Genomic DNA, 15,325 nt, shown 5'->3' on the forward strand with positions numbered 1-15,325 from the left:
TTGGCTGAGCATAAATATGGGAGACAAATGTTTTTTAAAATGTTTCAGGTAACAAAAGATGCTTACTGAGTTCTTAAATTAAAGAAGCCCAAATTCAAGATAAGTAATTCATATAGTTTGAGTATACATTTAAGATATTGACACTGAGTCCTTGATGTCTGTCATAACATCACTTTAGCAGGTGAATAATGATTCCAGCTTATTCTAAAACTGAAAAAGAGGTTTTAGTTTCTAAGTGAAATAATATTTAAGAAAATGCACAGAAACTTGTATTTCATTAGTTTTCTTGGTTTTATTTCACAGATTTAAGTTCAGAGCAACTAATGTTAAAGGACAGTTTACAGATTCTGACTATTCTGACCCTGTCAAAACATTAGGTAAGGAGATTGTCATTTACTAAAATATTTCTCTATTTCCAAAGAATATCTAGACAATTCCATGTTTCTTTTTAGTACAGTGGTTTCCCTGAAGTAAATAATCTCTCTTTTTGTTGGACCTAGCTTAACCAGAATGGCTGGGGAAACATATCCATTCCCAAAATGTGTCCTTTTGAGGTTGTCAAGAGGTCTTATCTTAGCCTGAACCATTAAATGAAGAAGCAGTATTGACAAAGTTTGTTAGCAGAGATTCAGTTATACCAATAAAAATACCATTTTGCCAGGATAACTCATCTTGCTTGGTGAACTGCCAGAGCTATACTGTTTGTGCAATTTCCCTCTGTGTTGGATGTAGAGCTAGTATTGCATGCTCTTTGCTGGGTAAAAAAAAACGGCTGGATGTCTGGGCCCAAAGGGTTGTGGTGAATGGAGTTAAATCCAGTTGGCAGCCAGTAACAAGTGGTGTTCCCCGGGGCTCAGTACTGGGGCCAGTTCTGTTTAATATCTTTGTCAATGATCTGGACGAGGGGATCAAGTGCATCCTCAGAAAGTTTGCAGAGGACACCAAGTTGGGTGGGAGGGTTGATCTGCTGGAGGGTAGGAAGGCTCTACAGAGAGATCTGGACAGGCTGGATCGATGGGCTGAGGCCAACTGTGTGTATCAACAAGGCCAAGTGCTGGGTCCTGTGCTTGGGTCACAACAACCCCACGCAGCGCTACAGGCTTGGGGAAGAGTGGCTGGAAAGCTGCCCGGCAGAAAAGGACCTGGGGATGTTGGTCAACAGCCAGCTGAATATGAGCCAGCAGTGTGCCCAGGTGGCCAAGAAGGCCAATATCATCCTGGCTTGTATCAGAACTAGTGTGGCCAGCAGGAGCAGGGCAGTGATCATTCCCCTGTACTCGGCGCTGGTGAGGCTGCACCTTGAGTCCTGTGTTCAGTTTTGGGCCCCTCACTACAAGAAAGGTGCTGAAGTGTGTCCAGAGAAGGGCAACGAAGCTGGTGAAGGGTCTAGAGTGCAAATCTTATGAGGAGCAGCTGAGGGAACTGGGATCGTTTAACCTGGAGAAAAGGAGGCTGAGGGGAGACCTTATTGCTCTCTACAACTACCTGAAAGGAGGTTGGAGCCAGGTAGGGGTTGGTCTCTTCTCCCAAGTAACAAGTGACAGAACAAGGAGAAATGGCCTTAAGTTGCGCCAGGGGAGGTTTAGATTGGATATTAGGAAAGATTTCTTCACCAAATTTTTGTCAGGCATTGGACCAGGCTGCCCAGGGAAGTGGTTGAGTCACCGTCCCTGGAGGTATTTAAAAGACATGTAGACGTGGCACTTAGGGAAGTGCTTTAGTGGTGGACTTGGCAGTGCTAGATTAACGGTTGGACTCAATGATCTTAAAGGTCTTTTCCAACCTAAATGATTCTGTGATTCTATTGCAGTGAGCCTAGTGTAGGAAACCTCTTGGCTGCAGATTATTCCTTCTAGTGGCAGCTCATCTGAGGACATGACCCTTCAGCCCTTCATCGTTTAGATACAGACAAAGCTACATATTAATTAATAAATTAATATTGTCTAATAGAATCCATCTGGTTCTGACATCGCTGGCTACCAGGCCAGCTGTTATGGGGTCTCAAATCCAGCATAAATTCCTCCATGGCAGTATTGATCTACTCCCAAAATTGGGAATGAAGACTCTCATAGCAGATCGCAATAAGATCTGTAAGTTCTTTTAATATATTGGTAAGCCAAAACTTACTTAGCTAAGCATTAGCCCTGACTTTCTGAAAAGGGATCCCAAGACAACTGGATGAGTACCCAGAAGAATTTTAGTGGGCACATATTTTTCATTTGGCATTCATCTTCTGTGATACGAGCTCCCTTATTCATCTAATCCATGTTAGAAATTTGTTACATGATCTGATACTGAAGACCCTGAAATGCTAATTCACTACCTGAATATTCTGAATGGATCTGGCACTATTTCTCTAGCCCCGAATGTTTTGGAAAGTGCAACACAAAACTTGTCTTTATATGTTCTGGGTTTAAAAGTTCTAAGCCAATGAAGCAAATAGTTTGCCCAGTAAGGGAAAGACGGTGTGTCTAATCAGGGAAAACAAGCCTACTGGAAATAAGTCCAACTGTATCCAGTCCTCTGGGCAACTTTCTCCTTTCTAATAGAAAAGTCTGCAATGGTTAAGGAAACCATGTTTTATTGGCAGACAGATAGTGTAACTCATTCTCTTCTATATTGTTACTGAAAACTTGTGACACATTCTCCTTTGGTGTAGATCATAAAGAAGAAAGATCTGTTTGTATGCTGTCTAAAATGTAATAGGAAAAAAATTAGACCTGATAAATTCCTCAGATATCCATGGCTCCTCATGCCCATCCAGTGCCTTCTGTACTAAAGTTTAATTAACATCAAGCACTGCTTTTAAAATGGGCACTACAGCAAATTCTTCCCTGGCCTTAAATTTGAATTTCAGAGCCTATCCAACAAGCAACAAAACTCAAGTGGGACAGATAATTAAAAGTTCCTTCTATGCTTTCTTACAAGTGTTGTGAAATCAACATCAAATTGATATTCACAAGTGATGCAGGTGCTGCAGTTGAGTGACCTTGAAGATACAGCACTGGCAATGCCATTGCCAATGTCATCTTAAGTGAATAAAGGAAGTTAGATTTTTTCAGACACATTTTCTCTTGAGACAAATAACCTGAAGAACCTTGCCCAAGTGTTTCCCTATAGAACATGCTTTGGTTATATGAACTTCAGACTTGCTCTAGAAGTATAACCCAGAGTGCACACCAGAAAGATCAGGAGCTGTTAGGCATCTCCGTGATCTAGCTTCTATTCCACTTGTAACAACAGCATTTTTTCAGAAGAAATTTATGCTGCCTGATATTACACTTTAATTTTAGTAGATAAAACACTAATTTGAATTTTGGCAGAGGTATTCATGACAGTTCAAAGAACCCTACATTATTTTGGTTTCTAAGTCTACTTATAGACTGGAAAACCAGAAAGCTAACCTCGTATCTGTGCAATTTAATACTGCATGCTAAATATATTTGAAGCAGAAAAAAATTTGGAAAACCGATGAGAAAGTTCTCTGTGACAGATGTCAGATGTTCTTGTTAAACAATAGGAATTTTGCTAGGGAGGAACACTGAAGCAGAAATTATTGGAATACACGGCTGCAATAATGATTTTTTAATCATAGTAGAAGATACATTTTAATATGGTGCTCCCACTCAGCCATACTTGGAGTACCACAACTCTCCTCTTGAGCTGGAGAAGTAGAGTTTCTTCCTCATAACCCATGACTGACTGTGCAAAAGTAACATCCATACTACAGGATCCTGAAAGGTCAGGATTTTTCCATGAGATAATTAAGATGTGGTGACAAATACTGTTTAAACTTCTAATACATCAAGGCAGCTTATAACCTTTTCATAAACTCTGATAGCTAGTTCAGCAAATCATCGTGGGGCAGCTGGTAGTCCTGTGTAAGTGTAGACTTTTTTCATGTGAAATACAAAGCTGATGAGACGGGAAATAATCAAAATGGGGTTTCCTGACACTTCCCTTTGCATAGAAACCTACCTTATGATATTCTGTTATTGCAGTTTGTTATCAAGTGTTGAGTTGCAGCACCTCAGAGTTATACAACATGATGTCTTCTGTTTTATCTCCTTTCCCTTGCCCATGATTAGCTCTACAGATGTGCGTGGTCCTTCCCTTTTGCAAAGTAGGAGAAAATGTGGGGGTTTTTATTCTTGATGGGTATTCTGCCAGCACTGTTTTGTTTAACATCGGCAACGTTTGGACTGATGTTAACCCTAAGGTTTAACATTGACTTCACTGTTTAGTGCGAAATAGGTAGAACTATTGTAGAGGTTCCTCTGGAGATTCTTCTGTTCTTCTTCCACATTACTAACATTTGTGCCTTATCACAGAGATCAGTGAGTGGCACAGACTTTTTAATTCCTTTTCTCCTTGCAACATTTTTTTATGTACTTGCTTTTCTTTTCTATTGTCTTTCCCCGGCCTAAATTGTTCTTACCTTGGAGTGTCCAGCGTTGCATCTGAGACTTCACTAATACACTGGAAGAATTATTTCAGGTGTTTTGTAAACTATACTTAATTCTGTTGTCTATAGTTTTATACAGGCATGATATTGCTTATTCATGTTGTTTTCAGTCTACGATAATCTCACACTTCCTTCTGATATATTTCCACGTAACCTACTATTTACTATGCTGTATTATTGTAGCTGATTATTCTTGCCTATGTGTAGAACCATGCACTTGATCTTGCAAAATTGCATCCTACTGTTTTAAGATGATTTCTTCAGCTAAATCAAGATCATTTTGAATTTTAATCATGTTCTCCAATGTACATGCAGTCCAGATCATCTGCGATATACTCTCTAATCCAAAGATCAGAGTCTTCTGAGAGAAACAAAGCCAGGATTTCAGTGTTTCCCAGTGTGTACTTAGGAGGACGTTGTCCCTTGAGTGGGAAATCTCAATTTCATATGGCAGGAAGCAGTACATTTTTCTGTCCTTCCTGGAGGCTGGACAGGACCTAGGTTTTCTACATTGGATCAGCAAGTGGAGGTGAATGTCAGCATAGGTGAACAATACCAGCAGTAGTAATCCCTTGCTTTTCTTATTTTCACTGTGTGCCTAAGGCAAAAAAGAGGCTGAGGTTTTTGAGATAGGGACAGGATTACCAGGAAGGGTGGGAAATTAAATGAGTGTCAGAAATTTAGCACCAAATTGTTCAAAAAGAGGTCTAGAAACTACTAATCCGAACTGTTTATCAGTCTGTGTGTGAACCTTCATTCTCATCTGGAAGGACTGATTAGAATACCAGCACTTTTACCTTTTTATCATAGAGGCCTTTATGATTACTTCTGACTTGCTGGTGGTTATTCTTAACAATATCACCAGTTCCCACATAAATAAAGAGAATGAGTTAATGGTCAGTGAGGTAGATTAATCCAGAAAGTTCAGATCCAATCACTAGGTGGGTTACTTCAGCACCCTGAGGAGAGCATCTCCAAAAAAGCACCTTTTTTTTGTTGTGCCTGTGAATGGCAGCTGCAGCCTCTTAGCTTTAGAGTTGTGCCTCTTCCTTCTCCACATCTGGAGTTTGATTAGTCCTAGCTGTTAGAGCAGCGTGTCTGTTCTTGGCTGCGCAGAGACTGACGCAGGGGCTCAGCCCAGGCTGGTGTTCACCCTGATGTTAACTGCAGTGTAGACCTACCTTAACCTGTTTAGCAGGTAAAACTGAAAAGCGCTAGGGGATGGCTGCACATGTAGTTGTAGACATATACTATTAGCATTATGTATTCCATAGATCAGCAATGCTTAGGAACCTTTACATAAATTGTTTCTGGTTTTCATATATTTTTCTTTCCTGAGCAGCTCTTCGACTGACACAAAACGGATGCAGTTGGACAGAGAGAAGGGTGTCTGTCTCTCATCACTCCCTGATTTCACCCTGTCAGAAATGTAAAAATTGTAATGAATCTATGAAATATTACATTTCCCCTTTCTTTTGCAGGTGAAGGACTGTCAGGAAGATCTGTAGAAGTTATCCTTGCTGTTACTTTGTGTGTACTTTCAGTTGTTCTTTTGGTGGCTGCAGTATATGCTTTTGCAAGGTGAGATTTATGTATCCTTGCCATACCATGTTTGCAAGCACTCAAAAATATTTTAAAGAAAAGTTGAAACAGTCCTATAAATGGAGCCAATCTGTCATTTCAAAATGTATTGCATTTTCTTTTTGTTTCTTTCTTTTATGTAGGAACTTAGCAAGGGACTCACAAAGGCTTTAGTCTAGTGAGGGTAACCTCCATAGATGAAGGAGAAAAACCAAGTTCTCCAGAGGGTAAATCAGAGCAGTGACCTATCTTACCCTTTCAAAGCTACTTCTCTATTGACTTGATGATACAGATCAGAGTGTCACCTGGCTAAAATTAGCATCATGGCTAACCCTATTGACGGTTTGATATGAAGTCAATACTGTAAATACTCTTTTCTGTCTTACTAAAAAATTTATCAGTTAAATACATTGAAGTCTCACATGTGAAAGAGAAATCGACTTCTAATTCAAATTGTGAACAAAATGTCCATGTAAAGAAGCAGACTGTGTAAGGCATACGTGACGTTAGTTTGCTCATTCACCAGAACTTCTGTTCTTCCTCAGCTGCATCATTCAGGCATCCAAAGAATTTATGTAGGAAAACTAAGAGAAGACATAGGCTAGATTCTTTCTGTATGAATTTTAGACAATGTAACTGCTGGATTTTACTAAATTACACTGTTGGAAGGGAGAGCAGAATAAAGGCCAAGGAAGGATTCCCGGCACCCATTTTTCAGTTTCAGCCTGTCTAATCAAAATATTGACATATCTGTCCTTAAATTTTTTGCTTGTTTATTTTTCACTATTATCTTCTGTTTAGAATTCGGCAAAAGCAAAAAGAGGGAGGCACATACTCCCCGCGAGATGCTGAAATTATTGATACTAAGTTCAAACTGGATCAGTTGATCACAGTGGCAGACTTGGAGCTGAAGGATGAGAGATTTACACGGTAAGCGTACTCCTTAGGCAAAACAGTAGTCCAAAGGGGCTGTAGCCATGACCCCTTTCTGACCTTTGCTTGTTTGGAAGTGTTTGTGGTGTTCTTATTTACACAGGTCACTCAGATCCTCTTTCAAAGGACGACCTCTATCCTCAAGACACTTCTCACTAGCTTTTAGAAAATCACTTAATCTTCAGCTCTTTTTACAACAAGATAAAGATCTAAGTGCAAATCACTGTTTAATTGTGTTAGCAAAAAAAGGGCTACATATTTTTAAACATGCAGAATTTCTGAGGTTTTTTGATGGCTTAGTGTTTTGTGTAGACTGCAAACCTACATAAGCATTTTGAAAGAGTCAAACTCCCAGAAGTCCTGGTAAACTAATTCAAGAACAAATCTGTCATTGTTTAATTGACATTTAGAAAGCATTCTTTTCACAAAGGGATTTGCATAACATCTGGGTTTCCATGGAGCTCAGCACACTGGCTATCCTGACATCTATTCCTTTAAGGTGTATGCAGCAATTCTGGGCTATTCATATTTTCAGTTTGACAAAGAATCTTGCCACAGATATTTATCAGAAGGAAAACTGCCCTTTCTGACTAACAGAAATATGAATATTATTCACTGAATAAATACAATGATGATTCTCAATAATATATGACATCCAACTGAGTTAGAAATATTTGGTGAGCATTCTTTACCTGCCTGTATTTACCCTGCTGTGTCACAGATGAAACACTGTGGTAGGCAGTCTCCTTAAAGATGAGAAGCCTAAAATAGTCTTCCCCTAGCAGTCAGGCATCCTACTGTTGCAGACTAGGAATAGCTGGAAGATGAAAGGTTGTAGCTGTTGACCTGTTTTGTTTGAGTGTGTATATGTCTATGTGTGTGGTACAAAGTAAGTTGATTGCATGTACAAACCTGTTTAAAATAGTGCACACAGGCATGGCTGCTTGTAACAGATGAGAAAACATACTATGAATCATCTGGAAATTATTGACCTAATGGATGTGGTATGTTGTGTGTGGGGCACGTGTCATTCAGATAGCGTCGTTTAGTACCTGCTAATAACAGAAAACATTCTCTGAAGACAGAACCATTGCCAATGCACTGTGATAACTGTGACTGATATAAATGATCTTGATGGATCTTCAAAATGGCCTTGTTTCCAAAGTGTTAGCTGATTAAAAATGGTACTGATTTTGTTTATATACTAAAGTGTTAATGGATTTTACTTTCAGATACTCTTCATTTTTCTTTAGACGCAAGGAGATATTTGTCATCCAGTAAGTTTTTGTATTATTGAAGCAACACGGTGTGCTTTCCATTCTGTTCTCTTAACCTGTGTGCTACCATACTATATTGAATGATACAGTTAATCAAAATGAAATGTCAATCTTTGCAGCTATACTAGTGACAAACAGTGGTATTTGTCGTTATGAAATCATGCTTATTTTTAGTCCCTAATGTTAAGGTTCAACAGTTCCACAACTATATTGAAATAAATGAGGGAAATTTTTACATGGAAATTATGACATATTATAACAATATAGCACTGATATATACACTCTATTGTTGAAGGAAATGTAGTGCAAATGTGACATAAGAAACATGCTGTTTCTTTCCTTCGGCAGTGAGAATGTATGTACTTAAGAGAAGGTCTCTTTTTTTCTCAACTACTTTTTCTACTCACTTATACTGCAGCTGTTTTGTACTATGCCACTACAATCTCAGCAATATATCCATGCAGTCAAATCCTTTATTAGTTTGCAGAGTACTATTCTGCCACTTTTCTGTCTAAATCTTGTGTAGTTTAGATTTGTACAGTCTCAAACTCTACAGGGTAATTGCAAACTATAATATATAATACTTATGTGCTCTTCATTATGTGATTTATGCACAGCAAGGCCTTTACTGAACAGTGCTTCAGCAGTTTCAGTTACATCACCCTTATTTTAATGAGTCAGTCTCACATTTTGGTTTGCAATTTGTCACATCCTTCCATCTGTATTTTTCTCTTTCTTCCTTCCCCATTCCTTTAATGGCCAAAAGCAAAGACTCTCTTCTTCTGTCATTCTTGTAAGGTACATGATGCAACTGTTAAATTTTGGATTATTATTTTTCAAACAGTAGTGACACTGAAGCTACAGCAGGCTCCTTGCCCAGGTCCTTTGTTGGACATTATGACAAATTGTTGAAGTGCAGGCACTGAGACTTCCACAGGACAGTATTCATGGCATCTTTTCAACTGGAAGTCAGTAAATGTACTGTGGGACCCTACTAGATAACATACATATAGTAATGAGGGGCAGGATATCCTTTATCTGCTCAAAAATTTTTAGTTTATTACAGCTGGTTTTTTAAGCTTTAAAGAATGTTCCAATATGTGTAAGGTTCTGTTCTGGTAATGTCAACAACCAAAAGAGACATTTTAGGTGTCTCTAATGCTGTCTTTCATATAGATACATCCTTCCTGGTAATGATGAGTTATATCAAGAAGCTGGCAGAAGGATGGCAGCATGCATCAAGGCAGCTTACTGCAGAACCTAACGTCTAAAATATTTTTGATGCCTGTTTTCAGACTTCCACAGTTACACCACGGAAGAACTTTAGTACCTGTTGCTGTGGGGAATAGCTATGTAGAAGTCAACCACAGTCCCAGTTCTTGTGTTGTCCTTACCATTCTCATGATTTGTGGTTAAAGCAGCGACATGTTAGCATGTTAATTTATTGTATTACATGTTGATGACTACAGTGTGACTTTCACAAACTTACCACGCATTTGGACTGTGCATCACTGCATCTGCATAACCTACTGCCATGCGTTGGCTGCTTTTAGTCAGCCATCTCAGCTGTGTTTGCAAAGCTTGCTGTGTTGCAGAATGCTGGTTTCAGTTCATGGCATCTTGTAATTTTATGAGGAAAACATAGATGGACAGACTCCTTTTCCAGGATGGTTTGTTTGTATTTCTTGGATACTGGTAAATCGGCTGAAATCTGGTCCAACTAAGTACACTTTCTACCCTGAAAGAGTGATGGGGAGTTTGTGTGAAAATCTTAGGTGATAAAATAGATTTTTCTTTCTGTACCTACTAATCATCCCATTCAGTGCTCATTTGAAGGAGATGCTTTGGAAACCAGGTGTTTTGTCATTTCTCAGCCAGTATATTATTTATCATGTTAGTTACTATAAATCAGTAAAAGCATGGACCTGCAGCTGACACAGTTCATCCACAGAATCAAGATACTTTAGCCTACTCCATGAGATCCTTCTTGACTGTATCTCATATATTGTCTCTTCAAACATTCTCTCATACTTAGTGGATCGTGGCCTATGATCTTGGCTCATATTCTCAGAACATTTTTGCAGCTTGTATCACATGGAAATAAAAAGAAATAGGAAAAGGTTTTTCTGTTCTGCAAGAATATGACTGGAAATATTTTTTATCATTCTTAGCAGACCAAAAATTGAAAAGCTTGAAAAGTTTAATGAACCAAAACTCAGCAAATGTTCAGTATAACTTAAAACATTTTATTTCACACATTTCTATAACTTTTTAATATTAATTATTTTGCATTACAAAGGGATGTTGAAGTAGAAAAACCATCAAATCTAAAAGTGCCAAGTATCCCATTTTGCCAATTTTGAAACTTTTGGGAGGGTCAACATTTTTTTCAAATCAGGAAATTCATGGCAAATCCCAGTTCCCAGTAACAATTTTTGAACATAATGGTCATCAGAAAAAAATTTACTTGAAAAACTCAAGTTTCTGAAAATTACTAATGCCAGCTAGTACATATACCATCTCTCAGTAAGTCTTTTTAGACAGTTAGTTAATGGGAGGTAGTTTCAGAGGGCATGCAGGGAATTAAGTCCTATTGAATTCAGTGGAAAATGAGATCCACTTTATGAAGCCAAAATGCTAACTTTGAAAGTTTTGGGACATAGGTTGATCTCCGTGATGGTGGAGATGGTATGAGACAGGCAATAACAGATAAAAAACAACCCTTGTTTAAAACATATATAGCCCATCAGTCTAAACTGGATTATTCATTGGTTCATTAAGCACACTCAGTATACATATACTGGGTCCTCTCATCACTTCCTTTTTGTAACATGTCCATAGGGTTTGGCAAGTCACTTTTCAAAGCAGACATTCATCTGCTGTGAATAGATTCTGTCGCTAAATTTTCAGGGTGTACCAGGTTTGGCGAGAGACAAGTAACCTTCCCTGTTTCAGGTGCTCAGCTAGGAATCATAGAATGATAGACTGGTTTGGGTTGGAAGGAACCTTAAAGACCATCTAGTTCCCACCCCCTGCCACGGGCAGGGACACCTTCCACTAGACCAGGTTGCTCCAAGCCCCATCCAGCCTGGCCTTGAACACTGCCGGGGATGGGGCAGCCACAACCTCTCTGGGCAACCTACTTCTAACAGGAGACAACTTCTCTGGCACCCTACTTTTGCAGTGGTTTCTGCAGCGAGGGTAGAGTCATGTAGGTCCTCGTTTCTTAAAAACTTTCCTTGAGAAGTTGCACCTTGTGGTGGGTGCTCTGAGGCTTTTGTTTCATGCTATGTGAGACAGCTTGTCAAGCAAATGGGGCAGAGATTCAGAAGAAATAGTTCTGAATTACAGACACCGTAACCCTTGCAAATACCAGGTAATTAGAACTCTTTATGGAAAAGTATTGTATATAAAATTGTCTGATCTCACCTTTGCTATATATTGTGCATTCAGTAGATGTCTATATTTGAGGTAACACTTCTGCACACCCATTAGTTTCTCTAGACCAGCCTGTTTCTTTTTTCTTTGGGTGGGGATAGGCGTGGTTCCTGCCTTGCCTTTTTCTTCAACAAGTTTCTCTTTAGTAATCAACTATCAAAAATAGGCTTCCTGAGCTTTGTATCCCAGGAGTATAGGGTTTATGAATGTACGTGTCCTGGTACAATGGAAGAAATGGCCATGTGTTCTCTTTCCTGAGGCCTTTAATATTTAGGAAGGGTTAAGCTCCATATTGCTTTCAATTAACTTGCTAAAAATTAGTTCCTCCGTTGGTCCTGGAAGTGTCAATGGTGCTTATGAGTTAAGCCTTTTGCCTACATACTCATTTCTGTTTTTTTCTATTTGGACGAAGTTTTAATTCCCTGTGGATTTCAGATGATTGACCCAGAGAGAAAGCCGAGTCTGTGTGACAATATGGTCTTCAGTTACCACTGCCAACACAAATAAATGGCTTCTTTCTAGCTCTATCATAAGTAATCTGAGTGGGATTCAGATTTTTGATAGACTTCAAAAAAATCCCACACATGAAACAATACACTGTTTTAAAAGAAAATCAGATTTAAGGCAATAAAGCATTCTTCATCTTGCAGAATGTTTTTCTTTCCTAGTTTCAAAGTCAGACAAGTGGGAATCTGGAATTGTCCAGCTGAAATAGGGAAATCTGCAACTTCATGGTTTGATTCTAAATTGTGCTTATGAAGATCTAGTGATATCTATTTTCTTATGTTTAATACAAAAGACTGGGAAATGTGGAGAACAGGTAGACAAGTATTTGTTCATTGATGAAATACTCTAAGATTATTATTACATATTCCAAGTCAAGAGGCTTGGAAAAAATACTAATTTTTGAAGCCTGAGGATGCTGGAACTGAGCATAGCTGTAAGTCTTTAGCGAGCATACAAAATTCATCCCTTCTGAAGATTCTCACACAACAAACCCAACATATTTGCCACAGTTTTCAAGTTAGACATTAATTCTCATATAAGCATTTCAATTAAATCGTCTTATTTTCTGAGCTGCCAAGCCACTCCAATATGCACTTGCTACCAACACAAGTGTGAGAGTTCAGTAGTTCTAAAAATCAAGTTCTTCACTTAAATGCCCGCAGATGGCTTAAAGTGTCAATCTGTAGATGTCTTTAAAAATGTTTACTGCTTATGACAGATAATATATGATTATGCCTTAAAAAAATCTCCTGTTATTAATATTAATAATGAACTAGAAAGCAACATATGTAACACTGTTTAGTTCATTTCCTGAGCTATTTCAGTGCTTTCCTTCCCTGCTTTAGGTGAAAGTAAAAGAAGGAAACATTGTTGAGTAAGGTTGCGTTAACGGTGCTGCTTGTCTCCCACGTTCTTTGCTGTTGGTTCCGTGTACCTTCCGCACTGAAGTACTAAATGACATACCCAGGTTGCTTATGTACAGCATAGATGTAATTTTTATTCCCTGATGACCAAACTGCATTTGCTTACTGCAAGTTAGGTGCAGTAAGCCCCTAAATGCTATCAATTTGAGAGGAGGAAAGCCAACAGTATTCAAAAAAAATAACTGGGATGTCAACTGGGAGATGGCTTTTTCCCTGTTGTTCTATGGTGAAGATAGGTGAATTCCAAGAAAAAAATGAGTCATTTCTTTGCAGAGACCGCTTATAATTTTGTCCTGAGAAAGGGCCTAAAAAATGTTTACGTTCTGCTCAAAGACAAATATATTAGCATGCAATACATTGGCACAACTATTAAGAATGCTTGTTCTTCAGGAAACTTTAGCTCTATAATGTTACCAATATTACTAGAAGGTAGTTTCATCTGCCACATAATGCAAACAACATAAGTGATACAATAAGCACTAGCTAGGTGTCTAAACATTCAGAATAAATAGAGTTGCATGTTTTGTTGTCTCATTGTCTTCTTTTTCATTCTAAAGCCCTCCTTCAGTTGTCCTAGTGAGCACTCTGAGTTTGAGCCTTTTTCTGTGAATTCTTACACTTCTTTTTACTCCTCCGAGATTGACCCAAGGCTTTCACAGCCAGTTTGCTTTGTTTGAAGAGAACTGTCATAACAAAGTATGTACCACAAAGACATCTTTAGTAGCTTTGAAATTAACTTCTCTGATGCTTAATAATAAATGATTCAACAATTGTATTAATCTCATTTTTTAATCTAATTTAAAATTTACATATTTAAGAATAATTTCATAAACCAAAGTATTTTTAAAGCAAATTGTTCTTTTCTACTAAAACTATGGCAGCAGTAGATATTTGTATTTGTATTATAGAATAGTTTTTGTAATATTTGTAGGTAAGAATGCATGATTTTCGGAGACACAGACACATAAAAGGTATACTTAGAGCTTTTTTGAAAGGGCAACTTATCTTTTAAAATGCACTACTTCAAAATTTTTGGCTTGGTCTTCTAGACAAGTTTTGTGAGTCTGAGTGCCCAAATTTGGGCTTCTAAATCCGTAATACTGAGACATTCTTAAAATGGGTTCACAGGGGCAATGATGAAGACCAAGTTTCAAGGCCGTCTGAAAGTCCCCTGAGTATAGATGCTCATGTAACATCTTCATGAAACCTGCTGTGGGATCAAGTTAAAGATTTCATATGTAGCACAGTTTTTAAAATCACCACGTACCAGAAAGAGCAGTGAACATGTGAAAAAGAGCATGAAAACACGCACTTGTTTTTAAAATCTTCAGAAAAACAAACATAGCTGTTTGGTTTCTGTAGAGGTATACCAGTAGCATGGTTCATCTGTCACTTACTTTAGATATCTGCTTAAAATGAGATTAAATCACACCTATTTCCCTTCATTGATTATAAAAGGAATCTAGACTGAGTAGCTCAGAAATAGCTGTCTGTATTCAGTGAGATGAATCCTAGCCTTATGCTCTGAAATGGCCCTCAAAAGAGTGATATTGACTACATAGTACGAAATGAAGCCTGTCAACGTATATGAAGTTGTGTGCTGGAAGTATGGATTTCCCAGGGCCATATGAGCCCAGAGCACTGTAAAATGATCTGAAGAGAATGATAGAAAGTGTAACTATCATATCCATATCCACATCTGCCAATACCTGAGATAAAAACTAAGCAAGACACTCACCCAAGATATCTGACATATAATAGTACCTGAATCCATGAGAGAAATAAATCTGGTTCTTTAGTTACTCAAGTATTTAATCTAAAATCCATTAATATGCACAATATTGGTTAACTCTCAGCTCGTTACATTTAACAAAAATCTCTGTTGCAGGTTACTTAGTTATAGAAAATCCATCAAGTAAGTTGATTAAAGTTTTTTATATTGTGGTCATCGGTGAGTCTCAATGTGTGGTTCCCTCCTCTATGTTTATTAGAAAAAAAACTCCAAGCTGCGTATAAATCATAAAAGCATGACTAATTGCATGGTAACTGGAGAAATGCTTTCTCTCTCTCTGGGGTGAAGCCTGCATGTCTGTGTTTTAGCTTGGGAAGTAATACAGGGATATTTAAACTCCTCGGGGTTTAAAAACCATGTCATTATGAGAATGAGGTCACTGCAATATTTTATATGTCTAAAACCTTGC

The 15,325-nt window shown here is 38.2% G+C and overlaps 1 protein-coding gene across 1 annotated transcript in view; it reads left to right on the forward strand.

The window, feature by feature from the left end:
• Window positions 1-15,325, forward strand: part of PTPRQ (protein tyrosine phosphatase receptor type Q) — a 110,814-nt gene that overhangs the window by 76,414 nt on the left and 19,075 nt on the right. Inside the window, exons 33-37 of the mRNA XM_049791983.1 lie at window positions 304-377; window positions 5,947-6,046; window positions 6,848-6,976; window positions 8,212-8,256; window positions 15,013-15,039. Coding sequence (XP_049647940.1) covers window positions 304-377; window positions 5,947-6,046; window positions 6,848-6,976; window positions 8,212-8,256; window positions 15,013-15,039 — 375 coding nt within the window. The remainder of the gene's footprint in view (window positions 1-303; window positions 378-5,946; window positions 6,047-6,847; window positions 6,977-8,211; window positions 8,257-15,012; window positions 15,040-15,325) is intronic.

The sequence above is a fragment of the Accipiter gentilis genome, chromosome 34 (genome assembly GCF_929443795.1).
Source record: "Accipiter gentilis chromosome 34, bAccGen1.1, whole genome shotgun sequence".
In the NCBI taxonomy this organism is placed as follows: domain Eukaryota; kingdom Metazoa; phylum Chordata; class Aves; order Accipitriformes; family Accipitridae; genus Astur; species Astur gentilis.